Source organism: Lipotes vexillifer, unplaced genomic scaffold (assembly GCF_000442215.2).
Source record: "Lipotes vexillifer unplaced genomic scaffold, Lipotes_vexillifer_v1.1 scaffold247, whole genome shotgun sequence".
In the NCBI taxonomy this organism is placed as follows: Eukaryota; Metazoa; Chordata; class Mammalia; order Artiodactyla; family Lipotidae; genus Lipotes; species Lipotes vexillifer.
The window spans coordinates 7,435-35,087 of NW_006794161.1; the positions used below are offsets into that span (position 1 = coordinate 7,435).

General features: G+C 36.2%; 1 protein-coding gene across 1 annotated transcript in view; it reads left to right on the plus strand.

Moving 5' to 3' along the window:
• Positions 1–5,109: 5,109 nt before the first annotated feature.
• The window catches only part of CACNA2D1 (calcium voltage-gated channel auxiliary subunit alpha2delta 1), a gene marked incomplete at its 5' end in the record, with an annotated part of 180,611 nt that continues 158,067 nt past the window's right edge, over positions 5,110–27,653 (plus strand). The window contains one exon of the mRNA XM_007467043.1: positions 5,110–5,239. Coding sequence (XP_007467105.1) covers positions 5,110–5,239 — 130 coding nt within the window. The remainder of the gene's footprint in view (positions 5,240–27,653) is intronic.

Below are 27,653 nucleotides of genomic sequence, written 5' to 3' on the forward strand. Positions count from 1 at the left end.
ATCGAATGACCCATCCAGGATTAGCTGGTACCTCTGTCTCTGAGTGATCTAATCTATTATTTCATAAATGAAATTATGTTGAGATGAATAGTCAGAGGAACATGCTTCTCATGTTTCGCTTATGTGTTTTACCAGATACATTTGAATACATTTTGGAATTTACCTCCTCAGCATCTCTGTACACATTTATATAGGGTAGTCGGGAGAATTCAGGAGATGTTTTGGGGAAAAAATTGGCAAGAGACATGCTGACTTAATTTTTCTTGTGGTCTGGCAAACAATGAGATCTTAATTCCAGGGGGACAATTTATTTGAAATTTTTAATACACTAAACAATATGTGTTAAGTAGCTTTTCTCTGCATTCCTTTTCTCAGTCAGTTCCTTTGTGTCTAGTATTTGCTCTATGTTAATTATACTATATAATGCCATAATATATCAAGAAAAGTAAAGATGGATTATGATGATATCAGGAACAATAATTTCAGAAGTTTAAGGAAATGAGTTGCATTTAGAAATGTTAATCTTTTCATGAAATGACTTCAATTTATGGAGAGTGTAATAAAGGGGGGGGACCATGGGCAACAGCCATATTATTTTTTCTTAATATATTTAGCATCTGTACATTAAAACTAGACTTGATACATGATTATACAAGTTGAGAAGTACGTTATTTTAAATTATTCCTAAAAGCCCTTTATATGGCTATTTATTTATTTATTTATTGGCTGCACCATGCAGCTTGCAGGATCTTATTTCCCTGACCAGGGATTGAACCGGCCCCAGTAGTGGAAGCACTGAGTCCTAACCACTGGACCGCCTGGGAATTCCCTCTATGGCAATTGAAAAGTGAAAGAATCTCTATTAAAATACATTTAAAACATAATTTTTAAGTGTGAGAGGGTTCAGAGGAAATAGAAGCAACTTCCACCTTAGTAAGATAATCGTATAGTGCTTAATAGCACTCTGGAAAGGACTTAAAAATTAATATTTTTAATTGCAAATATAATACATGTTTATTGTATTACATTGGAAACAACAAGAAAGCACAAAGATGAATACCATTAAAACTATAAAAACCAATGATAGTGCTAATAGTGTTTGCTATGTACTCATCCCTGCATTTCTCTCTTTTCCTCTCTTTCTTCTAAAAATATAGGCTGATTTTCTCTTCTTTCTTTGTGCTTAACATCTACATTTAAGCTTAAAACCATTTAAAAACAAATACAGCATATATGTACATTCCCAATGTAATTACTCTTTTATATTCCTTAATAACAATATAAAATTGTATTTGTCATACTTATTGTGACTCTTTTACTATTGTTGCACATTTGTTTCAAGATTCAGATATTAAATGACATTTCTATAAATGTTATCATTAAATCCTCCACTCTACCAATAAATTATTTCTTGAGTGAGTGAATGAATGAAATAATAGCACTTAAGCACATATTCCTAACCCTAATTCATATGTATAATTCACTGTCTCTTATTTATCATCAAATCTTTCTACTTTTCATATATCTAAATTTTGCTAGAGAGAGATATAAATAGGATTTCTGGAAAAGATATGCTTACAGAAACTAATGTAATACTTTCTAAAATTATAGAAATAGGACTATAATTTTTTCATAACTGAAAATAACATAGATTCTTTAGTTTGAGTCTTCTTAATTTAAGTAGGAGAGGATGTTAGAACCAACTGAGAGATTCTTTCCAAAGATGTCGTCCCCGTTGTGATTCACTGCTTTATGGGGGAAGAGGGCTCCCCAGGTGATTCTGATATAACCCAGGGAATAAGGACCACACCTGCAGCCCAGCGTTATTTATAAGTCAGAAAGCTGAAGCCCAAGGAACAGTGACTGGCCCTAGTCTGAGGTGTTATTAATACGACTGAGTAGAAGCAAATCTCCTGATGTCTTTACTTTCCACTATGCCTTTCCACAGTTTTTTGTAAGTATGTTCTTTGTAATAGGTTTTGTATGAAAAAAAAAAAAATTCCAGGGTCACATAAGCTTGAGAACACTGGGTTAAACATGGTTTTCTTTAGTGACGCTTATTTCAGAGCTTTTGATGTTCCAATGTGCTTTGTTATTCTCTTAACAGAAGAGTAGAAGAATATTTCCCCAAGTTATTTCAGGTTGGAGTTAACCCCTAGAGTATCTTGAGAAAACTACTGTCTTTTGAAATATCCTTTGACAGATATTACTGGCCATATTACCATGTGTACACATCTATTATTCAGTAATAATAAAACAGTGTTTCTACCCTATGGAGGGTAGAAAAATTCAGACATCCATTAATATGCTTATTATTAATCCTAACTTTTTCATGAGTAGTTCTAAACAAAAATGTGTGTACAATTTAAACTTGATTTTAAAGCAGTGGACTTGCAGATTTAGTGTGTATCACAATCACCTGGAGGGTTTGTTGAACTACTACTTGCTGGATCCCTCCCCTGACGTTTCTGATTGACTAGGTTTGGGGTGGGGCCTGAGAGCCTGAACTCTAAAAAGTTTCAGTGGTTGCTGATGCTGCTTCTTTAAGGACTACACTTTGAGAAACCTCTGCTTTAAAATAAATATTGAGGCTTTTCACTAATTCGGGATGTTTGCAGTTGAGAAGAAAAATGACATCATTTATTAGGTGAGACCCTCTTTACATTCTTGTTATTAATGAAAGTAGTTTGTTTTAATGATCCCTTCTCTTATTCAAGTCAGTTGTGCCCAGGAACAGAGAGCCATAGAATAGAGGATGAATTTTAAAATGTTAAAATTCATGGTTGAATCCAAGACCAAACCCCAGTTATTCTTTTTATTCTTTCCTTTATTAGCAATTGGAATGCTGGTAGATGTGTTAGGTTACATGTTCTTTGGCGCTATGGTGTCTCTTTTTCTTATCATCTTTCTCCTTTCTTTTCTTATCCTTCATGCTGTACACACCTAACCTCTGTTTTAGAAAAGAGTATGAATTAGTGATTCCTGCGTGTAGGTATTTTGCCAAATTTTAGACTTTCAACACTACTGTTTCATTATTTTGTATATTTAGTTAATGGGGGAGGAATTATATCTTTGTTGCTTTCACATGGATAAAAAACAGTGATCTGTCTTCAACTATTTTTTTTTTTTTTTTCGGTACGCAGGCCTCTCACCGCTGTGGCCTCCCCGTTGCGGAGCACAGGCTCCGGACGCGCAGGCTCAGCGGCCATGGCTCACGGGCGCAGCCGCTCCGCGGCATATGGAATCTTCCTGGACCAGGGCACGAACCCGTGTCCCCTGTATCGGCAGGCGAGGCAGACTCTCAACCACTGTGCCACCAGGGAAGCCCCTATTTTTTTTTTAATTTTTATTTTCAGCACATTAAATTGACTCATAAAAGCATTCTAAAAATGTAGTTTTTCCTTTTCAACAAAGTATAATAATACATAAAACCCCCCAAAACAGAATACCTAAACCACAGTTTCCAAATATAGTCCTTCCCCTTATTATAGAGAGTATTTTCATATTTTCTTTCAACATTGTTTCATTTGAAAAATAATTTGGTCATGACCTATTACATTGATTTCATTACATAATGAGTTGGACTTGCAGCTTTAGAAGTCATTGATTAAAAAAAAAAAAAAGCCCTGGGCTTCCCTAGTGGCGAAGTGGTTGAGAGTCCGCCTGCTGATGCAGGGGACACGGGTTTGCACCCCGGTCCGGGAAGATCCCACATGACGCGGAGCGGCTGGGCCCGTGAGCCATGGCCGCTGAGCCTGCGCGTCCGGAGCCTGTGCTCCACGGCGGGAGAGGCCACAACAGTGAGAGGCCCGCGTACCGCAAAAATAAAAAAAAAGCCCTTTTGCTAATATTTGTGTCTAAATATTCTTTCCAGTGTTGCAACTTCCTTAGGGAAACACACACACGTGTGTGTGTGTGTGTGTGTGTGTGTGTGTGTGTGTGTTTTAAAATATCTTGGGATACTGATGGGTTATCTGGTTATAGAAATTTTCAGAGCCATCTAGAAAGTTGGACACCATCACTTCTTTGTAGACTTCGTGTTGCCACATTCTACCAGCCTTCTTTGAAATTTTCTGATTGTCCATTTAAGTCTTTTGTCTTGCTTATCAGTTGCATTACTGCAGTGTGCTGCGAAAATAGTCAAATGTTGTGATTCTTTTTTCAGTTTTGTTTTGAGGAAATTACCTTGGGAATATGGAATATATTAGTCCCTAAAATGGAGTTGATAATACAGGTCTGAATTTAATTAAAAAATGTTTACTTAGGAAAGAGTTAACTATATTTGAACTGGGGGAATAAAAAGTTTAACATAATTAGCCAAAAACAGTTGTTAGAGAGATGCATTTTGGATAAATGAGTGAGGTTCTTAGTTTCTTGCCAGACGAGAAACTGGATTACCTTGTCAGGGTAATTCAGTATCACAAGCATAGTTCAAATAGGTAGAAAATTAATCTTTAACCTGAAACTCTTGTGGGATTTTCTTGAATCGTTATTGATTGGATCTTTTCTCCTACCTTGGGAGACAAATTGGTTGAAATTAGGATTCGATTGTACTAAGAGTTACAATAGATCTCTTCTTTCCTAGTATTTATACTTACTTTTTTAAAACAAAAATTGATACACCTGGAAAACATGCAGAAATCAAGGCAATATGACATAAAATAATCCTTCATTGCTATTATTATTATTTTTACACAAAGGTCCTGTGTAGCTTTGGTTATCAAACTAAAAATTATAGAAATTTGGTAACAGAAGTGGTGAAATATATTTCAAGGGGAAACTTTTAATTTGGTTTTATTTAAAGGTACTTTGGCTATTCTTTAAATGTACATTCTAATAAGTACTGGATGTGGGAAAGCTCTGGTCCTCTCAGAATGATCCCGAGTGACTCCAACGTTGAGGAAATTAGGAGAGAAGTTAGGTTATAATGTGAAAGCTAATACCTGAATGGAAATTTGTGTGTCTGATATCATGGGACTATATTTTAAAATATTCTTGTAGATCTGTTTTTTAAAGACTATGCATTTGGCAAATGAAGAAGTGAATGTGAGAATACCTGTGTTAGCATAAGTTGTAATATTCTGTTTATTGTCTATTTTTTCTTTATAGCCGGAAAAGAACGATAGTGAGCCAGGCAGCCAGAGGATAAAACCTGTTTTTATCGATGATGCTAATTTTGGGCGACAAATATCCTATCAGCATGCAGCAGTCCATATTCCCACTGACATCTATGAGGGCTGTAAGTAAAAGAATGTGAACAACTCTTGGAATATCATGTTCTCATCTATCTTAAATATCTAATATTTGAAAAAAAAAGGAGCAACTGTGATAATGTTTTGTTCACATGTCATTTAAGAGTCTGTGGTAAACTTTGATTTATGCAAAAGAAGAAACTTGATTTTCATGAGCAATATATTGTTCATAGGCTCTCACTCCGTGAATATTTGCAGGAGAGCCTGTATCCATGGAGGTGTCCTTCTACTCTGTTGTTTAACAAATAATTCTGCCTTTCCAATTGATATCAATAACTTAAAAGGTAATAGATGTATTTTTTAAAAAATCAAAACTATGTAGCAGTAGTACAGACCCACAAACTGCTAAAGGAAGCAAGATGTACATTGTAGACTCTCTAGTTCTTATCACATCTTACTATGTTTTACTGTCTCTTTGTCTCTCTCTGTGTATCTCTGCCTTACTCTAGGATATAAGAAAAAGATACCTCTGTCTTAGTATATTGTGGACTCAAGATAAAAAGTGTTGGTTAAAGGAATAAATGATAGACCTAAAGAAATAGAAAAACATCAACTGGAAGACTTGATTGAGAAGGCTTCACTGTGAGGAAGGGAGGGGAATAAGTTATTTAGGAAGATACAGGGGAGGAAGCTTGTGCCAGTGGTATTTCTTAGAGACACCCTATATACTAATAAGGGCAGAGCCTGACAATTCTAAGTAGGAATTCTTTTAAGTGCAGCCTAATCATCTATGAGGACCAGCTGTGACCCAGAAAGCAGGGTCTTTGCCCATTCACAGCTCTGGTCTTAGATGTGATCCATTTTCTAACTCGTTCCCACTTTTCCCCCTTGTACCCCGCCTTTCACATAAGTAAATGGTAAGGAGAAAGAACCACTTGAGAATTTTAAAAGTATATTTCTTTTTTTTTTTTTTTTGCGGTACATGGGCCTCTCACTGTCGTAGCCTCTCCCGTTGCGGAGCACAGGCTCTGGACGCGCAGGCTCAGCGGCCATGGCTCACAGGCCCAGCCACTCCGCGGCATGTGGGATCTTCCTGGACGGGGGCACGAACCCGTGTCCCCTGCATCGGCAGGCAGACTCTCAACCACTCCACCACCAGGGAAGCCCTAAAAAGTATATTTCTAATAGTTCCCTTAATTAAAAAGGCTGTAAAGTGTACTGGGTATCCAGAGTGTATCCAGAACTGCCTGGATTCTGGATACAGAGAGCCTGGGTTAATTAAATTTCAAATCTAAATTTTAGCAGTATTTCCTTTGGCAAATTTATTAACTTTATGGGCTAGCATTGCTCACCCATAAAATGGGGATAAGATTACTAACCAAAAAGTTCATTTGAGAAATGAAGTTAGTATGTTTGAGTTTGCATAAGAGTGCCTTGCTCATAGTAAGCATTATGTAACTGTTTGCTGTTGTCATTAATTACAGTTAAAGTTTATTTACACAAAAAGGATTAAATGCAAGGACTAATATAAAAAATTAGCCTTAATTTTTTGGATTCATTCCAAGATTTTTGTTTAAAAGGGCATTTTTAAGTACATGTCTTATTTTTTCCATAATATAAATTTCATCTTCTGTCAAATTATTCATTTTTTTGTTTCACCTTTTTAATATATGTATATGTATATATATATATATATATATATTTTTTTTTTTGCGGTACGCGGGCCTCTCACTGTTGTGGCCTCTCCCGTTGTGGAGCACAGGGTCCGGACGCGCAGGCTCAGTGGCCATGGCTCACGGGCCCAGCCCCTCTGCGTCATGTGGGATCTTCCCGGACTGGGGCACGAACCCGTGTCCCCTGCATCAGCAGGCAGACTCTCAACCACTGCGCCACCAGGGAAGCCCCTTTTTAATATTTTTTAAAGTACATGTTGTTTTCATCATATCAAGTCTTTAAAGATATTAAACCTATGATTTTTCTCTATAATAGAAACAATGGTGTATGTAAGTAGTTTCTGATGTTACATGAGAATTAAACGTAATCTGACTTCTTTACAACTCACCCTATTAACTCTAAGTCCTTTTAGGAATTACTGGGATGTAGGTTCAGTTTTGTTTTTCTTATTTTTCATTTTTTACTTCGTCTATTGCATTCTTTTTTCAAGAATTATTTTTGATGTTTGCAATTAAATTTTGCAACTATTATAACAACAATTAATCAGATAATACTGAGCTCTATGGTTGTGTTTCTCATTTTTTTAAAAACTATTTCATCCACTTTATTTCCTTTCGAAATTGTTATCACCTATTGTCAGGTATGTCAACAGGATGATAATCTTATTACTCTACAATTATATCTTTCTTTTGAATTTACTTTAGAACAAACTGGCTGGATATAGAAGTTTTGAGTCAAAACATTTTTATGTCAGTACTCTGGCTATCATTGTCACTGTTATCTGATCTGTAGTACTATGTTGAACAAACTTGAGGCCAGCTTCAGTGTTTTTAATTTGTTAGCAAGCTTTCATGATTGTGTTTCTGTTTTGTTGCCAATAGTGATTATCCAGAAATCCTCAAACTTTCTATTAAATTCCCAAGGAAGGATATCAGAACTTTGTCCAGGGAGGGGGAGATTCCACATCCCCCCCGCTGCCCCAGCTCTTCTTGAGTTCTTTTGGCTGGTCTAATAATTGACACAAGACAGATGAAAAGATGAATTAAAAAAATTAATTTGTATGCGTGTAAGTCATAAAAATGCGACCCCCCCGAAGTGTCCAGAGCAGGCCAATAATATATCATGTTTAGACAAAGAAACAACTATTTGAAGAGATGTAACAAAACAAGGGGGCTTGTGTTTGGGGTAGCAGACTAAATAAGTAACAAACTTTGTCTGTGCAGCTTGCTTAGCCTTGAATTCCCTAACTTTGGTGATAGGGATGCTTTCTATCCTGCTGGTATAGGGAGGGTACCTTCACATGGGAGATTTATTTCCCACTTTTAGGGGGAAAAAGGGGCATCAGAGTTTTTCTTTTTTATCATTTATTTTCCATTGGTTGTTTCTCATATAACTTTATTCAAAATAATCAATATGCCATTGAGTCGCATTCTGGGGTGGGTTGCCCTGGGCCCCAACAACCTCACACACTTAAAAACAGATTTCTTTCTCTTTCTACAAGCTATGTACCACAGTAGCAGAAATTTTAATAGTGCATTCGTATTTAAGATAGAAGATGAAAGTCTCCAGTCTCTACTGAAGCTAATCATGACTAACAGTTTGGGGTATAGTCCTATAAAATATATATTCAAATGTGAACACTTACTAATGAAATAACCCAAATGGGATTTTTCATATGGCTTTTCAACTTGCTTCCTCCTTCCCCTACCCACCTCACTTATAGTAGAGACTTTATATTCTTGTCGTTGTTGAACTATTAAAAAGCTGAAAATACAGAGGAGGAAGGTATCTCTTCAGGAGTAGGTTACCCAGGAATATAAAAACAAAATAACTTTGCTTAATTTTTCAATGGGCTGCTGTTTAAGAAATCAATGAAAAATGCATTTTTCCCTAGATTATTAGAACCTAAAATAATAAGAACCTAATTCACCTGTCTAGTAAATTATAATATCTCATTTATTTAAATAACTTTGCTCAATAATTTTGAAGAAGAAGAAATTGAAGCTGAGTCTTTAATGAAAGGCCACATCATTGGTAAGAAATGGGGTCAAGTTTCATATAAATTCTAATGCTAAACTTTATACTTTTAAGTACTACAATAGATAAAATTTCTTTTTTTTTTAACATCTTTATTGGAGTATAATTGCTTTACAATGGTGTGTTAGTTTCTGCTTTATAACAAAGTGAATCAGTTATACATATACATATGTCCCCATATCTCTTCCCTCTTGAGTCTCCCTCCCACCCTCCCTATCCCACCCCTCTAGGTGGTCACAAAGCACCGAGCTGATCTCCCTGTACTATGCGGCTGCTTCCCACTAGCTATCTATTTTACGTTTGGTAATGTATATATGTCCATGCCACTCTCTCACTTTGTCACTGCTTACCCTTCCCCGTCCCCGTGTCCTCAAGTTCATTCTCTCGTAGGTCTGTGTCTTTATTCCCGTCTTGCCCCTAGGTTCTTCATGACCATTTTTTTCTTTTTTTTTTTTTATATTCCATATATATGGGTTAGCATATGGAATTTGTTTTTCTCTTTCTGATATACTTCACTCTGTATGACAGTCTCTAGGTCCATCCACCTCACTACAAATAACTCAATTTAGTTTCTTTTTATGGCTGAGTAACATTCCATTGTATATATGTGCCACACCTTCTTTATCCAGTCATCTGTTGATGGACACTTAGGGTTGTTTCCATGTCCTGACTACTGTAAATAGAGCTGCAGTGAACATTGTGGTACATGACTTTTTTTGAATTACGGTTTTTCAGGGTATATGCCCAGTAGAGGGATTGCTGGGTCATAAGGTAGTTCTATTTTTAGTTTTTTGAGGAACCTCCATACTGTTCTCCATAGTGGCTCTATCGATTTACATTCCCACCGACAGTGCAAGAGTGTTCCCTTTTCTCCACACCCTCTCCAGCATTTATTGTTCCTAGATTTTTTGATGATGGCCATTCTGACTGGTGTGAGATGATATCTCATTGTAGTTTTGATTTGCATTTCTCTAATGATTAATGATGTTGAGCATTCTTTCATGTGTTTGTTGGCAATCTGTATATCTTCTTTGGAGAAATGTCTATTTAGGTCTTCTGCCCATTTTTGGATTGGGTTGTTTGCTTTTTTGATATTGAGCTGCATTCGCTGCTTGAAAATTTTGGAGATTAATCCTTTATCCATTGCTTCATTTGTAAATATTTTCTCCCATTCTGAGGGTTGTCTTTTGGTCTTGTTTATGGTTTCCTTTGCTGTGCAAAAGCTCTTAAGTTTCATCAGGTCCTATGTGTTTGTTTCTATTTCCATTTCTCTAGGAGGTGGGTCCAAAAGGATCTTGCTGTGATTTATGTCATACAGTGTTCTGCCTATGTTTTCCTCTAAGAGTTTGATAGTGTTTGGCCTTATATTTAGGTCTTTAATCCATTTTGAGTTTATTTTTGAGTATGGTGTTAGGGAGTGTTGTAATATCATTCTTTTACATGTAGCTGTCCAGTTTTCCCAGCACCACTTATTGAAGAGGCTGTCTTTTCTCCACTGTATATTCTTGCCTCCCTTATCAAAGATAAGGTGACCATCTCTGCATGGATTTATCTCTGGGCTTTCTATCCTGTTCCATTGATCTATATTTCTGGTTTTGTGCCAGTACCATACTGTCTTGATTACTGTAGCTTTGTAGTATAGTCTGAAGTCAGGGAGCCTGATTCCTCCAGCTCCGTTTTTCATTCTCAGGATTGCTTTGGCCCTTCAGGGTGTTTTGTGTTTCCATACAAATTGTGAAATTTTTTGTTCTAGTTCTGTGAAAAATGCCAGTGGTAGTTTGATAGGGATTGCATTGAATCTGTAGATTGCTTTGGATAGTATAGTCATTTTCACAATGTTGATTTTTCCAATCCAAGAACATGGTTTGTTATTGTAGGTGTTTTCCTTCTCTTGTGTTTCCTGCCTAGAGAATTTCCTTTAGCATTTGTTGTAAAGCTTGTTTGGTGGTACTGAATTCTCTTAGCTTTTGCTTGTCTGTAAAGGTTTTAATTTCTCCGTCAAATCTGAATGAAATCCTTGCTGGGTAGAGTAATCTTGGTTGTAGATTTTTCTCCTTCATCACTTTAAATATGTCTTGCCACTCCCTTCTGGCTTGCAGAATTTCTGCTGAAAGATCAGCTGTTAACCTTATGGGGATTCTCTTGTGTGTTATTTGTTGTTTTTCCCTTGCTGCTTTTAATATTTTTTCTTTGTATTTAATTTTTGATAGTTTGATTAATATGTGTCTTGGTGTATTTCTCCTTGGATTTATCCTGTATGGGACTCTCTGTGCTTCCTGGACTTGATTAACTATTTCCTTTCCCATATTAGGGAAGTTTTCAACTATATTCTCTTCAAGTATTTTCTCAGTTCCTTTCTTTTTCTCTTCTTCTTGTGGGACCCCTATAATTCGAATGTTTATGCATTTAATGTTGTCCCAGACATCTCTGAGACTGTTCTCAGTACTTTTCATTCTTTTTTCTTTATTCTGCTCTGCATTAGTTATTTCCACTATTTTATCTTCCAGGTCACTTATCTCTTCTTCTCTCTTAGTTATTCTTCTATTGATCCCTTCTAGAGAATTTTAAATTTCATTTATTGTGTGTTCATCACTTTTTGTTTACTCTTTAGTTGTCCTATGTCCTTGTTAAACTTTTCTTGTTTTTTCTCCATTCTATTTCCAAGATTTTGGATCATCTTTACTATCATTATTCTGAATTCTCTTCATGTAGACTGCCTATTTCCTCTTCATTTGTTAGGTCTGGTGGATTTTTGCCTTGCTCCTTCATCTGCGGTGTGTTTTTCTGTTTTCTCATTTTGCTTAAGTTACTGTGTTTGGGGTCTCCTCTTTGCAGGCTGCAGGTGTGTAGTTCCCATTGTTTTTGGTGTCTGTTCCCAGTGGTTAAGGTTGGTTCAGTGGGTTGTGTAGGCTTCCTGGTGGAGGGGAGTAGTGCCTGTATTCTGGTGATTGGGGTTGGATCTTATCTTTCTGGTGGGCAGCTCCACGTCTGGTGGTGTGTTTTGGGGTGTCTGTGGCCTTATGATTTTAGGCAGCCCCTGTGCTAATGGGTGGCGTTGTGTTCTTGTCTTGCTAGTTGTTAAGCATAGGGTGTCCAGCACTGTAGCTTGCTGGTCGTTGAGTGGAGCTGGGTCTTGGCATTGAGATGGAGATCTCTGGGAGATTTTCGCTGTTTGATGTTACGTGGAGCTGGGAGGTCTCTTGTGGACCAGTGTCCTGAACTTGGCTCTCCCACCTCAGAGGCACAGCCCTTATGCCTGGCTGGAGCACCAAGAGCCTGTCATCCACACGGCTCAGAATAAAAGAGAGGGAAAAAAAGAAGATAATAAAATAAAATAAAAGTAAAATAAAATAGTTATTAAAATAAAAGTAATTATTAAAATTTTTTAAAGTAATAAAAAAAAAGAAAGAAGAGAGCAACCAAACCAAAAAACAAATCCACCAATGACAACAAGTGCTAAAAAGTATACTAAAAAACAAGAACAAAAAACGGACAGACAGAATCCTATGACAAATGGTAAAAGCAAAGCTATACGGACAAAATCGTACACAGACGCATGTACATACACACTCACAAAAAGAGAAAAAGGGAAAAAAATATATATTTCATTGCTCCCAAAGTCCACCTCCTCAATTTGGGATGATTCGTTGTCTATTCAGGTATTCCACAGATGCAGGGTACATCAAGTTGATTGTGGAGATTTAATCCGCTGCTCCTGAGGCTGCTGGGAGGGATTTCCCTTTCTCTTTGTTTGCACAATTCTCAGGGGCTCAGCTTTGGATTTGGCCCCGCCTCTGCGTGTAGGTCGCCTGAGGGCGTCTGTTCTTCGCTTGGATAGGAGGGGTTAAATGTGCAGCTGATTCGGGGCCTCTGGCTCATTCAGGCCAGGGGCGGGGGGAGGGAGGGGTACGGAGTGCGGGGGGAGCCTGCGGTGGCAGAGGCCGGCGTGACCTTGCACCAGCCTGAGGCGCGCTGTGCGTTCTCCCGGGCAAGTTGTCCCTGAATCATTGGACGCTGGCAGTGGCGGGCTGCACAGGCTCCTGGGAGGGGAGGTGTGGATAGTGACCTGTGCTCGCATACAGGCTTCTTGGTGGCGGCAGCAGCAACCTTAGCGTCTCACGCCTGTCTCTGTGGTCCGCGCTGTTAGCCGCGGCTCACGCCCGTCTCTGGAGCTCGTTTAAGCAGCGCTCTTAATCCTCTCTCCTAGCGTACCAGGAAACAAAGAGGGAAGAAAAAGTCTCTTGCCTCCTAAGCAGGTGCAGCCTTTTCCCCGGACTCCCTCCCGGCTAGCTGTGGCGCACTAACCCCTTCGGGCTGTGTTCAAGCCGCCAACCCCAGTCCTCTCCCTGTGCTCCGACCGAAGCCCGAGCCTCAGCTCCCTTCCCCGCCCGCCCTGGCGGGGGAGCAGACAAGCCTCTCGGGCAGGTGAGTGCCGGTTGGCACCGATCCTCTTTGCGGGAATCTCTGCACTTTGCCCTCCGCACCCCTGTGGCTGCGCTGTCCTCCGCGGCCCCGAAGCTCCCCCCTCCGCCACCCGCAGTCTCCACCCGTGAAGGGGCTTCCTAGTGTGTGGAAACCGTTCCTCCTTCACGGCTCTCTCCCAGAGGTGCAGGTCCCGTCCCTATTCGTTTGTCTCTGTTTTTTCTTTCTTCTTTTGCCTTACCCAGGTTCGTGGGGAGTTTCTTGCCTTTTGGGAGGTCTGAGGTCTGCCAGCGTTCAGTAGGTGTTCTGTAGGAGTTGTTCCACATGTAGGTGTATTTTTTATGTATCTGTGGGGACGAAGGTGATCTCCACATCTTACTCCTCTGCCATCTTGAAGCTCCTCCTCAGATAAAATTTCTGATATTTTACTTTTGAGTTAATTTTGACTCAGGTATGTTCCTTGGGAGCCCGGATTGTGCACAGGAGTTAGTAAGATACTGACTTTGTATGAGAATCTTCAGTTTCTTATTTCTTTTGCTCTTGTTTTTTCTCATTGAAATCACGTTCATGAAAGTCTTCATCTGTTTTATGCTGGAACAGACATAAAATATGGCACATAAAGTAAATCCGAACATGTTTTTTTCAGATTGGTGTCACATAGTATACACATCTTTTTTTCAGTATCCTACAGAAGAGTCTTGACTTGGTGTAAATGTTTTTCTTTCTAATTTAGAATAAACTGTGAATATTTACAAAGGATGATTTTAATAGTCTCAGAGAATAAAAAGTATTACTTTGATTACTTTGAACGTCAATAAGATAAAATATTGATATAGATTTTTTCAGAAGTTGTAAGACACTTTGGTATGTGGCATAATTTAAAAAACAAAGGAAAAGAAGCTCTGTCTTTGGATTTTTTATTTAGTTCCATTTATGTTAATATTCGCTTCTCCTTCCTTGCTGAGATCTCATCAGTAAGCCTCTGACCTTGCCTGGCCTGTGCTACTTTAAAATTCATATCCAGTGTTACAGGCTGTGTGGGTAAATGACACAGGAGTAAAATCAGAAATGTCAACAAGATCTTGAAAAGTTAATAATTACTGGCTTTTTTCATGCAGCTCATCAGAACATACCAGATATCCAGGATCATTCTAGGTTACTGAATTTAATAAATGGGAAAGCATATTCTAATTGAAGGCGTAACAGAAGGAAACAGCCTCTTCTTTTACTCAGTTTGTGTCTCTGAATTCTCATAAGATACCTTGTGTTCTAATTTTACAAAGGTGATTACTTTCGAAAGTGTCTTGAATTCAAATGTGATTATTTTTTCTCCATGATGTATTTAAAGTTTTCAAATAGTATATTTAATTAAAATCCTATCTGAAAGTTTCTACTTTTGAGGATTTCACTGGTCGGTACTTTTATTTCAGAGGGCACCCAAACCACACTTAATGTTCAGATCTAATTTATCTGTTTAAGAGTATAAAAAAACGAGCAATGAACTCAGTAAAACTGGCTGAATATTCCGACTTAATTTGTTTTAATCACAGAACTTTATTAATTTGTTATGTTTTCATGGAATGTCTTCATAGAATTTTCTTGTCATTTGTCATTAGAAATTTATGTTGATATTTATTTGTAGAATTATTATAGTTATATAAGAATATGCTAAGAGAAAATAATAAGGAACCCCAACTTGCATAACTTTCAGGTACTAGATACTTTTGTCTTTACACTTACCTTGTAATGTAAGCAAGGCAATTTATAATTTCTATTTTAGACATTTTAAAATGAACATACTTCTGTCACAAAGGTACATTGTTTTTGCTGAAAGAAGACAGCAGAATTTTCAGGAGTTGTATTAACATCCTTGGAGGTCTCATATGCCTTAACAAAAATACTTGCTTTTTATAAACTGAACTGTCTATAATACTGTGTTATAATTTATCATTTTTTAAATTGAGGTATAGTTAATGTACAATATTATATACAGTATAGTGTACAGTATAGTGATTCACAATTTTTAAAGGTTATACTCCATTTATAGTTACTATAAAATATTGCCTATATTCCCTGTGCTGTATAATATATCCTTGTAGCTTATTTATTTTATAAATAGTAGTTTCTATCCCTTAATCCCCTACCCCTGTCTTTCCTCTCTCAATGTTCGTTTGTTTTATTACAGAAAATATAGCTACTGTAACTCAAATGATGTTAGTATAGAAATTATAGAGGAAAAAGCTTCTTGGCCTTTACTGATTGATTATGTGATAATCTTTCATAAGCAATTAATCTGTTCCAAGACATGGCCAATATTGTATTAGAGAGTGCTAATAGTTTACATTTACTGTTTTAAAAAAACAGTTTATAATGGGAATATAGCACTGAACAAATAGATAAAAACCCCTGTACTCATGGAGCTTACATTCTGATGGAAATAGGGCATAAAATAAGCAAATAAACAATTAAAATAATGGATATATTGTAGCATAAAAAATGTTTGAGATAAAAATAGAATAGGGGGCTTCCCTGGTGGCGCAGTGGTTGAGGGTCCGCCTGCTGAGGCAGGGGACACGGGTTCGTGGCCCGGTCCGGGAAGATCCCACGTGCTGTGGAGCAGCTGGGCCCGTGAGCCATGGCTGCTGAGCCTGTGTGTCCGGAGCCTGTGCTCCGCAACAGGAGAGGCCACAACAGTGAGAGGCCCAAGTACCGCAAAAAAATAAATAAATAATAAAAAAAATAAAATAGGGAAGGATGGTGGATAGTTCCTGGGTTAGGAGTTGGGGAGTTGATATTCAAAATATATGGATAAGGAAGGCTTTGTGGATAAGGCAGCATTGTGGCAAAAGTCTGTAGTTGGTGAGCATGAGAATCATGAAATCATTGAGCAAGAAGGTTGCAGGCAGAGGTAACCCAAAGTACCAAGATCCTGAGCCTGGAGCATAGTGGGTGCATAAAGAACAGGAAGACTGTGTGGGCAGAGCTGAGGGAGCAGCTGAGGGTAGCAGCAGAGGCCTCCTTTGGTACAGCCTTGTTGGATAATTACAGTTGATTTTTATTTTGAGATTGTCTAAGTCAATTTCGGCTGCTGTAACAAAATACCATAGACAGGGTGGCTTAAACAACAGATATTTAATTTTACAGTTCTGGACCCTGGGAAGTCCAAGATTAAGGTTTTGGGAAGATTTGACTCCTGGGGAGGTCTCTCTTCCTGTTTTGCAGATGGCTGCCATCTTGCTATGTACTCACGTGCCCTCTTCTTTGTAACATGCAGAGAGAGTGAAATCTGACATTTTTCCCTCTTTTTATATGGATAGCAATCCGATTATGAAGGCAGGACCCTAATTCCAGTACTGAGGTGCTACCCTCATGACCTCATCTGTGCCTAATTACCTTCCAAAGTCCCCATTTCCTAATACCATCACATTGGGGGTTAGGGGTTCAAAATAGGAATTTTGTGAAAACTCAAACATTAAGTCCATAACAGAGATGGAAGGGGACTTTGTTTTTTTGAAGGGGAATTACATAATCGGCCTTACTTTCGTTAAAAAGTAGATACTGAATACTTTGTTGAGAACAGACAAAAAGGCAAGAACGGAGGAATGGGGCCTTGGATCAAGGTTGTAGCCCAGGGAAATATTCCTATTAAAATGTGTAAATCTAGTATATTTTTGAGGTCTAGATTCTTCCTTTAATTTTATATGATGAAGACATTCTGTTCAGTTGACTTAATTATCTGAAAGTACTGTGACATAAAATTTAATCCTCAAACTTTATAAAAACACTTTTAATTGACAGCTAATGAGCTAAGATAAAATTACTGAGATCTTTAAAAAGTAGTGAATCAATTCAAACTACAGTTCAGTAGAATATCAAAAGGGTCTCTGTCTTTCTCTACAACTTCTGAATTTTCTTTTCAAGTTAAAGGAATTTCATGCAAGATAATTTCCTTCTGATCATTCAGTGATACAAAGAACAGGGGGTAGTAAACCTAGAGGAAAACAAAGGGAAAATATGCAGAGACATTTCTTCATTTTTCCTGTTTACATAAATCCTTTCACATTGGTGCAAATTGTTGAGCTCCTTTTTTGGGCATGCCTGGCATATTTCCTCTGATAGACTTCTGGTTTGGTATTTACATCTCATTATGTACATTGTAGTGTTTTAGCTGTAGTTTTTTATACAAAACAAATAATCGTGAGTTAATGCCATGCTCTATTTCTTTGAAGTAAAAATATTAATTGGGTTGTTCCACTAACCAGAATCTTGGTTGAAATAACAGGTTTTCCTGCTGAACATCTTAACGATTTTTAAAATTGCTTTTCACATAAATGCAACATTAAAATGCTCTTTTCTCACTATAAAGGAAACACATGATGATTTTATGAAATACAAACTAGTGTGAAGGAAAAAAAATCTTGATACTATACATGTGTGTATGTTCATTCAATATATTAATAGCAAGTATATACCAAACTAAACAAATATACAATTACTGAAACACTACAAAGTTTATACCTGACCTTTTAACTTACCAGGAAGCTTTATCATATCTTTAATAACAGTTTTTGAGAATAATATTTTAATATTATATGTTCCAAACTAATTTACATTGTTACCATTTTATCATGGTAAATAAATAAATCTCTGCGTTTCTCATTATCACCTTAAGATGTAAAATACAAAAACTGGTATTAAAAGGTCGAAGCTATTGATAACTTTACTTGATCTTGTAGGTTAATACCAATTTAGATCATACCTTCAATGAATTAGTGCCTTTCTAACTCCACATTTGTCAGCACCAATATTATAATGTTTTATCGATTGTGTAGATTATTGATAATATGTTGGAATGGTTTACTGCTAATTTTTTTTGCGGCTTTAATATCATACGTTTCTTTTTTCTGCACTGGGTTCCGATGCTGTGTGAAATAAAATACTAGGGCACTATGAAAAGTAGCAGCAGTTTGTCTAAGGTATGATAGCAAACTCCTTTAGAAATTATCCTGATTTTCCTGCATGCCAGATCTTTCACAACATATATTGTAGAGTTTTCACGTTTACCTCAATAGCCTGAATTTAATAATTATGTTTAATTGAACTTTGATAAATAAGCAAATTTAAAATTTCAAAATAGCAAATGTGTTAAAGTATACTTTAGCAATAAAATCACAAGCTTTAAAAAATTGTTATGGCTGTTGAAAATGAGAGAAAAATATTAAAAGACGTATAACTCCAGATAAAATGGAGATTAAAATCATAAAAGGGCATTTTGTACAATTTTACAATAAAGTGTTATAATGTGTAAGAAGAGTGGATGGTTTATTATAAAATATAAATAATCAAATCAACTTAATGTTAGGTCAGTAATCATAGAATAAATTGGAAACATATTTATATTTCTGGCCAAAGAAAGTACTTCATGCTGAGTCATTTCTATAAAATTTTCAAATAAATACTTTCAAGTTTTAAAAATTTTACAAGAACACATAAAAATGTGAAAAGTTAACTCATATTACTTTTATAAGAAAGATATAACACAAAAAAGGGAAAAAAAAGAAAACCATAGGCCAATTTCACTTTACAAATAATGTTGAAAAATTAAAAAGAAAATATTTGGGGCTTTCCTGGTGGCGCAGTGGTTGAGAGTCTGCCTGCCGATGCAGGGGACACGGGTTCCCGGTCTTCCCGGGGAAGATTCCACATGCCATGGAGCGGCTGGGCCCGTGAGCCACGGCCGCTGAGCCTGCGCGTCCGGAGCCTGTGCTCCGCAATGGGAGAGGCCACAACAGTGAGAGGCCCGCGTGCTTCAGAAAAAAAAAAAAAAACACATTTGCCAAGTGAAGCATCAATGAAAGAATAATGCCTGATAACAAAATAACTGACTTAATAATTGAGTAGTTTAGATGTCTAATAATGCTTTTATATTCTATATCAATTGATGCAAATTTAGCATTCACCTATTTTTTCCCAGTTTTATTGAGGTATAATTGACATACAGCACTGTATAATTTTAAGGTGTACAATATAATAATTTGACTTTTACATCCATCATGAAATGATTGCCACAATAGATTTAGTGAACATCATCTCATATAGATTTAGTATTAAAGAAATAGAAGAAAATAATTTTACACTCATTTTTTAAATTAAAATCTTATCAAAATACTGCTACCAACAATAAAAACTGCTCTGATGATTAAGGATGCTGAGAAATCCCACTACTTCTAACTTGTTATTTTTTTCAGAGTAGTTGTTGTCTTTGCTGTTATTTATTACAAATATGAGTTTGGCTTAAGATACAGTAATATAAAATGTTTTTAGCATTAGTGCATTCTGTAGTTTTGTGTTAATTTTTTTTAACCAGATAATCTACCAAAAAAAGTTTTTGTAATTCTGGATGATGCATCATTCCATGCTATAGAGTTGTGTGTTTAATAACTAAAAAGTGAATGACTTTAAAATGTTATCATGGTTATGATATTAACAAAGTAGCTTTACTTCTTTTAAGATGCTATTTAAATTATAAAGCCTTGATTCTAAATCATGGAATCAGAAATCTGATAAGTGCTAAAAAAAAGGACACTTTTAAGAAATAAAATGAATTCTGTAACAAAATGATCATCCTTTGTGTGTGTGTGTGTGTGTGTGTGTGTTTAAAGGATTAACATAACTAATTAGCATCACTCCTCATTAGGAGCAGAGCAATGAAATAGTACAAACATCATGAAAAGACATCGAGGACAGTCCTGAGGTACAAATTATAAATTTTTAGGATAGGGTAATTTGATCATGGTTAATAAATATGAGACAAAGAGAAGCATTTCCACTTCTGAGGGAAAGTTTGCACCTCCTTTCGTTGCTCTTGTCTGATGGTGTTTCTCTAATACATTCATGTCATAGATCTCAATATAGTATTTATTTTCTGATAGGAAAATGTTGACCACAAGTAAACCCAAATGCCAAAGATACAGTATTCTTCTGATCTTGCAGGTAGTAGTCCTTTAATTCATTCAAAATGATAGAATAACAGACCAATTAATAGCAACAGTTTTATGGGTTTTGTAAATTGCTATGGACTGAATTGTGTCCCACCTGGATTCTCATGTTGGAGCCTTAACCCTCAGTGTGACTTGATTATATTTGGATAGGGCCTTTAGGAGGCAGTTAAGGTTAAATGAGGTCATTAGGTTGGGGCCCTGATCTGATAGGATTGGTGGTTTTATAAGAAGAGGTACACATACCCATAGAGGAAAGGCCACATGAGGAGACAGCAGGAAGGCAGCTGTCTGCAAACCGAAAAGAGTGCTCTCACCAGGAACCAAATTGTTGTTCACCTTGATCTTGGACTTCTCGGCCTCTAGAACTATGAGAAAATACCTGGTCTGTGGTATTTTGTTATGGCAAACTGAGCTGGCTAAGAAACAAATTTATTTCCAGAGAAAACTTGCTATAGGCTTAAACTCAGGTTTAAAAGAATAAATATAAAATGAGCTATGAAAAAGTTAAGTTGGATATTTCATGCTTTATGCTGAAATGTATGGTTTAGAAATATTTGGCTGTTTAAATTTGGATTTGCAAGACCCTTTTTTGCATTTTAATTTAGAATCTTAATTTCTGTACTTTCCCCTTACAGTGGTTGTGCTGTGGAAATCAGTTAATGCTCACCAACTCAATAGATAAATAGAGTTGAATTGGAGAGATATTTAATTTGCAATTTTAGGCATATATAGCAATAATAATTAGATTGATTGTTTTCTTGGAGCATTCCCTAAGTTATAGTTCCCTAAATTCGTGGGTCCATAGGCTCTGCAGATGTAGTTACTGAAGTAACTATAACTGCAGTTATAGTTACTGAAGCATGGTTTTGTTTGTTATTTTTTGAGAGGACAGGATAATATTGTAACAACCTGACTGATTGTCCAGTCATTTGATCATGGTGTCCTGTGTCCAAGATGGTGCCAGAGTCACACTGACAAGGTTTTTGTTACTAGTCTGTGCAGATAACATGTCCTGTGTACATTACAAAGTGATTATACTTTAGAATACTCTTCCTTGGTTGAATCTGTGAAGCATCCCAGTCCCTTATTTGAAATTTGAGAGATATTTTAGACCACAGTTATATTTAAGATTATAAAAACCTCTAGATCTCATTGAAAATAAAGTTGTAAATTAGCTCTTGAGATAGCTTCTACTGCGTGATCGACTCAGCTCTTGTATATAGACATCTATCGTGGTGGTTGTATCTGTCTTCTGTATCAACTACCACGTTATTGACAACTGTTCATTCGAACATGCCATGTTTTCTCAATTCTGGTATAGGCAATAAAATTATGTCAGGTTTCTTAAGTGGGGTAATGGTTTGCTGGCCAAATAAACTTGGGAAATGTATTTTATAGCTCTGTTTTTGGAGATTCACAGATACATTAATTAATCTTTAAAAGCTCAGAGAAATTATGCTAGGAATAAATAAAATTTAAGTTGTTTTACTGATAATTGTTCATATTTCTCTATGAACATTAACATACTACAAACGTGTATTTCACTTAATTCACATAATAACTTTATCCAGAAATTTTTATATTATTGATAAGTAGGCACAATACTTCTGATAAAATTTACAACTCATTTTTTTGTCTCTGTGAATCACCTTGTCCAAGTGTGACATACAGTTTGTTGTAAGGATCCACCTTTATTTTGTTAGACTCAAATTTTTTCAGTGAATGACTGGATAAAGATGACTTTCTTGGTGACAGATAATAAAATGGCCTTGGTCCCTTTTAGAGATAAAAACAGTCTGTAAAAAAAAGTCTCAATTCCAAATTTGAGTTAGTATTAACCCCTGTCCCCCCACCCCCCTGCACCCTAGATTAGGGCTAATGGAGGCCTACAGTGGAAAAGAGGCAAAAGGTTGGGTACTTCCTAGCTGTGTGTATTTTGCCCCCACCAGGTAGAAGTGCTAAGGGCAAGGGAGGGCAGAGAATGGTTGGTATCTGGCTGGGTGACTTCGGCAGGGCTAGGTAGATGTAATTATCTTGTAAATAATTTAAACTAACCTTTTCTCTTGGGGAGAGATTTTATGAGTTATTTAGAAATTTCTTACTGGGCTATCCTCTTCTGCAGTTCCTTTGACCCAGCAGACACACATCTCTATACTATGTGAAGACTTTTTGCTACTTGTTTCCATGGCCTTGGGTGACATTTTGGATTTGTCTCCTCAGAACTACCTAAGGTACTATAGGAGAATAATGCATCCTTCATGCTGCGTGCCAGCCTTAGCAGATGCTACCAAATCGGACAAAATTTGGGCATAAAATGTTGCATCATTCGTAATGTTTTATAGTATGTCTTGTACTATATTTCATTGCAAAGTTTATCCCATATTGTTGCATATTTGGCCAAATATATAAGAAAGAGCCTCATGAAGAATATTCGGTGAGTCCAGAGGACTTAGAAAAGTTTTTTAAGAATATCTGTCATGGGCTTCCCTGGTGGCGCAGTGCTTGAGAGTCCGCCTGCCGATGCAGGAGACGCGGGTTCGTGCCCCGTTTCGGGAAGATCCCACATGCCGCGGAGCGGCTGGGCCCGTGAGCCATGGCCACTGAGCCTGCGCGTCCGGAGCCTGTGCTCCGCAAATGGGAGAGGCCACAACAGTGAGAGGCCCGCATAACGCAAGAAAAAAAAAAAAAAAAAAAAAGAATATCTGTCAACATATATGGTTACTCTTGATATTGCATTGGTGTTTCTTACCTAAGATTAATGCCCATATGTAGGTCACCTAGGTCCCAGCCCTCTATCTAGAGTATATATAGCTCACTAAGGAAAATCATGGATCTTTCCATAACTTCTCAGAGATGAAATATATTTCTCAGTGTTCTTTCTAAGGAGGCGGACCCTCAGATATTGTATAACATGTTTATTAAACTTATTTAATTTCTATTCATTTTTCATATTTTATTAGGAGTTGTGGAAAAAATATTCTGTCAATTTTTTAAGTCTGTGACTGAACGAGAATATTCAGGGGTTTGTTAAAGGTCCAGTTATTGCTGTACTTTAAAAAAAATGTTTAGAGGGGGAATACAAATAAAAATTCATCGTTTCTTTGTTTTTAAAAAGAAATTAAAAAGGGAACATAGAGGGAAGACATCAAAAAGAATGTGTGCACAATTCAATGCCTCTATAAATTGATAGCTGGAGATCAGAAGTGTACTTGGCTAGCTTTTTATGATGGCTATAACAAGTGACAGGCCATTCAAAGGCTGAAGAAGAGAGATAATGAAATATTAAATTAGAATAGCTTCCAAAACAGACCGACAGTACTGTTCGCAGAAAATTAAAAAGGGATTGACAATTGGAGAGAAAATAGAGGTCTGGAATTTGAGATGAGAATGTTTTAATCATCTTGCATTTTGCTTCATGGATAAGATCTTACTCAGATTTCTCCCTAGAGATAAAGAGGCGTTTAAAAGATATTTCTAAAATCCAGTTATTAAAAGAGAATGATTTTAAATGGGCTAGAGGTTTCAAAACTATTTTGTCTCAGATACAAAGATCGGACTTCTAAAGTATGGGGCTATGAGTTATGCTTGTATTGAGATGGAATTTAGTCAATATTTTTGTCATTAGAGCAAATCAAGTCATATACAGTTTTAACCTAATGAATAATGCATGATACTTAAAAAATACTGCAGACCCTGCTAATTGTTTCAGTCTTGCATAAAAATCGTTTTGTTTTTACTTGTGTCTTGCAAATGATAGCAACTGGAAGCTGTGAGGAAGTTCATGGTAGGTACCCATGAACGTGGGGCCCTTTAGTACCTTACATTAATCCAGACTGGAGCATGTCTGAGGAAATGGCCCATTACTATCCTTTCACGTCTGTGAAGACCAGTTGTTGCTCTTGTACTTTCTTGGTAGTCACTACCCATTATATAAAAAATAACATCAGCAATAATTATTACGTACAGAGCTTAAGTGTCCAGGAGAATTACACAAGTAGTGGAAGACTTTATTTTTGAAAGAAATGATTGTATGGGGATGGTCTCTTTCATACTGAAAATGGCTTCTCTATTTAATCTTCATCTTTAGTAAATCACAGGGCTTCTTTGACCCATAGAAAAGCATCCTCATTCCAGAATAATTTAATTCCTTTACCCTCTTCAGTTATCAGCTCTACCCCAAAGCTGGAAAAAACAACAACAACAACCCCCCCCCCCCACAAATAAATAACAAGAAAAACTGGTTTCAGTCATTTTTCAATAAATATACCTGACGTTTTCCCATTTCTAGTAGAATTAATGGAAAAAAATCAGTTATCCCCTGTATTTTGTCAGTTATTATTTGAAGTTTCCGTAGTCTCAAATTTTTTTAAAAAGTCTTTTTAATATAAAAATGTTTTTTCTTTTTCTTCTAAATGTGCACAAATTTTATTCAAAAATTTTGCATGTACATTTTAGTTATTTTTGACATTATAACTCCTTTTTGTATTCCTATTACCAACTCCTATTACCTTCCTATTACCAATTCCAATTCCTATTACATTCAATACCAGTGTTCCAGTTCTAGGAAGAAAATTAAATAATTACCATATTTTTAAATAGAACAAATAAATAATAAAACAGCTAGACTTTTTCATCACACTTAATTCTAAAGGAGTTACAGCTATCTGAAAAATAAAATAACTCATGAGAGGGCCGAAATATTTGTCATCGATTTAAAATATAATTCAAGATAAGGATTTCTAAAAATGTTTCAGGGAAAGGAGCTTCCCACAAGTGTAATTGGTGTAACTGAATGGTAACCGTCTATAATTTAAAAGATCATACAAGTGTTACATGTATAATCATTTTGATGCAGAATGCTTTTTATTTATTTTGGTTTCAGTAAAGTCAGTGATCATATTTGTTTATTTGTATTTCACTTCCATCACATCTTGTTTTTTGAACCCAAGTCCTGTTGTTAAAATCTTGTCATAGGTGTCCAAATTTATTCAGTTTATTGTCTAATATTTGTTATTTTCAAAAAGAGCCTGTGGGTTGTTTTTGTACATTATTGAAAGACTTTCCAAAGTAGAAAAAGTCAAGGAAGAAGTTATACAGTATATGGAGTACATTGGATAGCCTTTGAGAATGGTACCAAAAATTAAAAATTAAGGGATAAGAATTAAAATTTAAAATTATAAAAGGAAAGTTGGTGATACATCAGTGAATTTTTTTTTTTTAAATATTTTTGGCTGAGTTGGGTCTTCGTTGCTGCACGCGGGCTTTCTCTAGTTGTGGCGAGCGGGGGGCTATTCTTTGTCGCAATACAAAGGCTTCTCATTGCGGTGGCTTCTCTTGTTACAGAGCATGGGCTCTAGGTGCACGGGCTTCAGTAGTTGTGGTGCACGGGCTCAGTAGTTGTGGCTCACGGTCTCTAGAGCACAGGCTCAGTAGTTGTGACACATGGGCTTAGTCACTCTGCAGCATGTGAGATCTTCCTGGACCAGGGCTTGAACCTGTGTTCCCTGAATTGGCAGGCGGATTCTTAACCACTGCGCCACTAGGGAAGCCCTGTCAGTGAATATTTAGATAAACAGAACTTTAGCAAAATATGACAAAGTTGCCATTTGTAAGACTAATCTAATACATATCATACTTGCCTCAAAGGACTATTTTGAAAATTTTAAAAACATATAAAATAATTAGACTACCCCTAGATTAATGTTAAACTAAAATCTATTTTGTATATCAGCAGGTTTTATTTTCCTAAGAAAATGTATTAATTTTGTATAAATTATTTTTCTCTAAGTCTAATGAAAATATTGTCATCCACTGAAGTTCTTAATATGGAATTGCGTACATATATACATCTTCTTTTCATTCATTGAGTTAAGAAAAATAAATGTTTCAATAAATATTAATGAATTATAGAATTAAATTTATTTTAATCCAAATTAAGTAAGTTAGAAATATTTGATATTGATTAGTTTCTTTTCATAGCTCTTTGGTCAGGGTCATTATGGTATCATAGTAAGTAGCTTGGGAACATGAATTTTTGTTGCTAGTTTTGAGATACGTTTTAATATTTTAATGAATAGATTGTGAATCTGAAAATTTGAATATGAAAGCATATTTACTTTAAAGATCATTAAGTTACTAATTTACAGTCTCCTTTTGTGTAATAAATTAATATATTTTAGAGTTCATAAGGTTTCAGTCTTTCAAGTTCAGTTAAGTTTACTACACATACAATAATAAACACAAAACATTCTTGCTACCATAAAGCCAATTCTTATGAATGAGTAGAATTTACTGTAGATATCTGGGATTAAGTATGTTTTACTCATAGGGCATTAAGTATATTGTTCCTCTCTCTCTCAAAAAGGATGGCTGAGGTTAGAAGTGATCTCTATTTTTATGTATTCTAAAAAAGTCTGAAAATATGTATACAGAGCCCTAAATTATGATGATCTAATTGTGTAACTAGCATTAATTTATACAGCAAATATAAGAAAATCAGAATATAAAAATAAAGATAAGACTGTTGAGTAATTGGAACTCGTGTATTTTAGTGTATTATAGTATTGTAGACTATATATAGTATAAATTATATATAGTAAGCATTAAGACTTAGGTACAAAGACTAGTTATTAGGGCTGTATGTCACATAGTAGCATAATCATAATATTCGTTCTGCCTTTCAAGAATTTCAATATGTGTCCAACCTTTTCTCTGCTCTTGATCAAAACCAGCCTTCTACTCCATTCAGAACAGTCTTCTCCATGGAACCTTATTCTACAGATCATTACAAAGCATTCCTGACTGTCTGTCTTTTATTAGGTTGTTCCTCTTGTGTTATTCTCCATAAATTATTATTAAAAGAGAAGCCAATACTGTCTAGTTTAATGTTTTTCTTTTTTAATGAAATTAAAAACCATCATTTTACCAATACACCTTCTCAGTGTGGTGTGCTATATGACAAGGATTAGTACAGATTGCATTGCTCAACTGTATCTGAATCTCTCTTGTAGACATGTAGGAGAATTACACATCTTTTCCCACCTGCAACAGGGTAGGGTGACATGGCTAGTGCTATCCAATGGGTTATGGTGGAAGTGATATTTGTGACTTTCAAGCTGGTGGATTTAAAATTGCCAGAATTAGACTCTCTGGAACTCTCTTCCTGCCCCAAGATCAGATGGGCAGAACCACATAGAAGGAACCTCCATCAGTCTACATCCCTGGGTTGAATGAGCAAATACTACAGACACTATCCCTCTTCCCCACTTGGATTCCATCATTGATAAGCTATGGGTTTGTAGGATGAGTGAGAAAAAGATACAGGCAA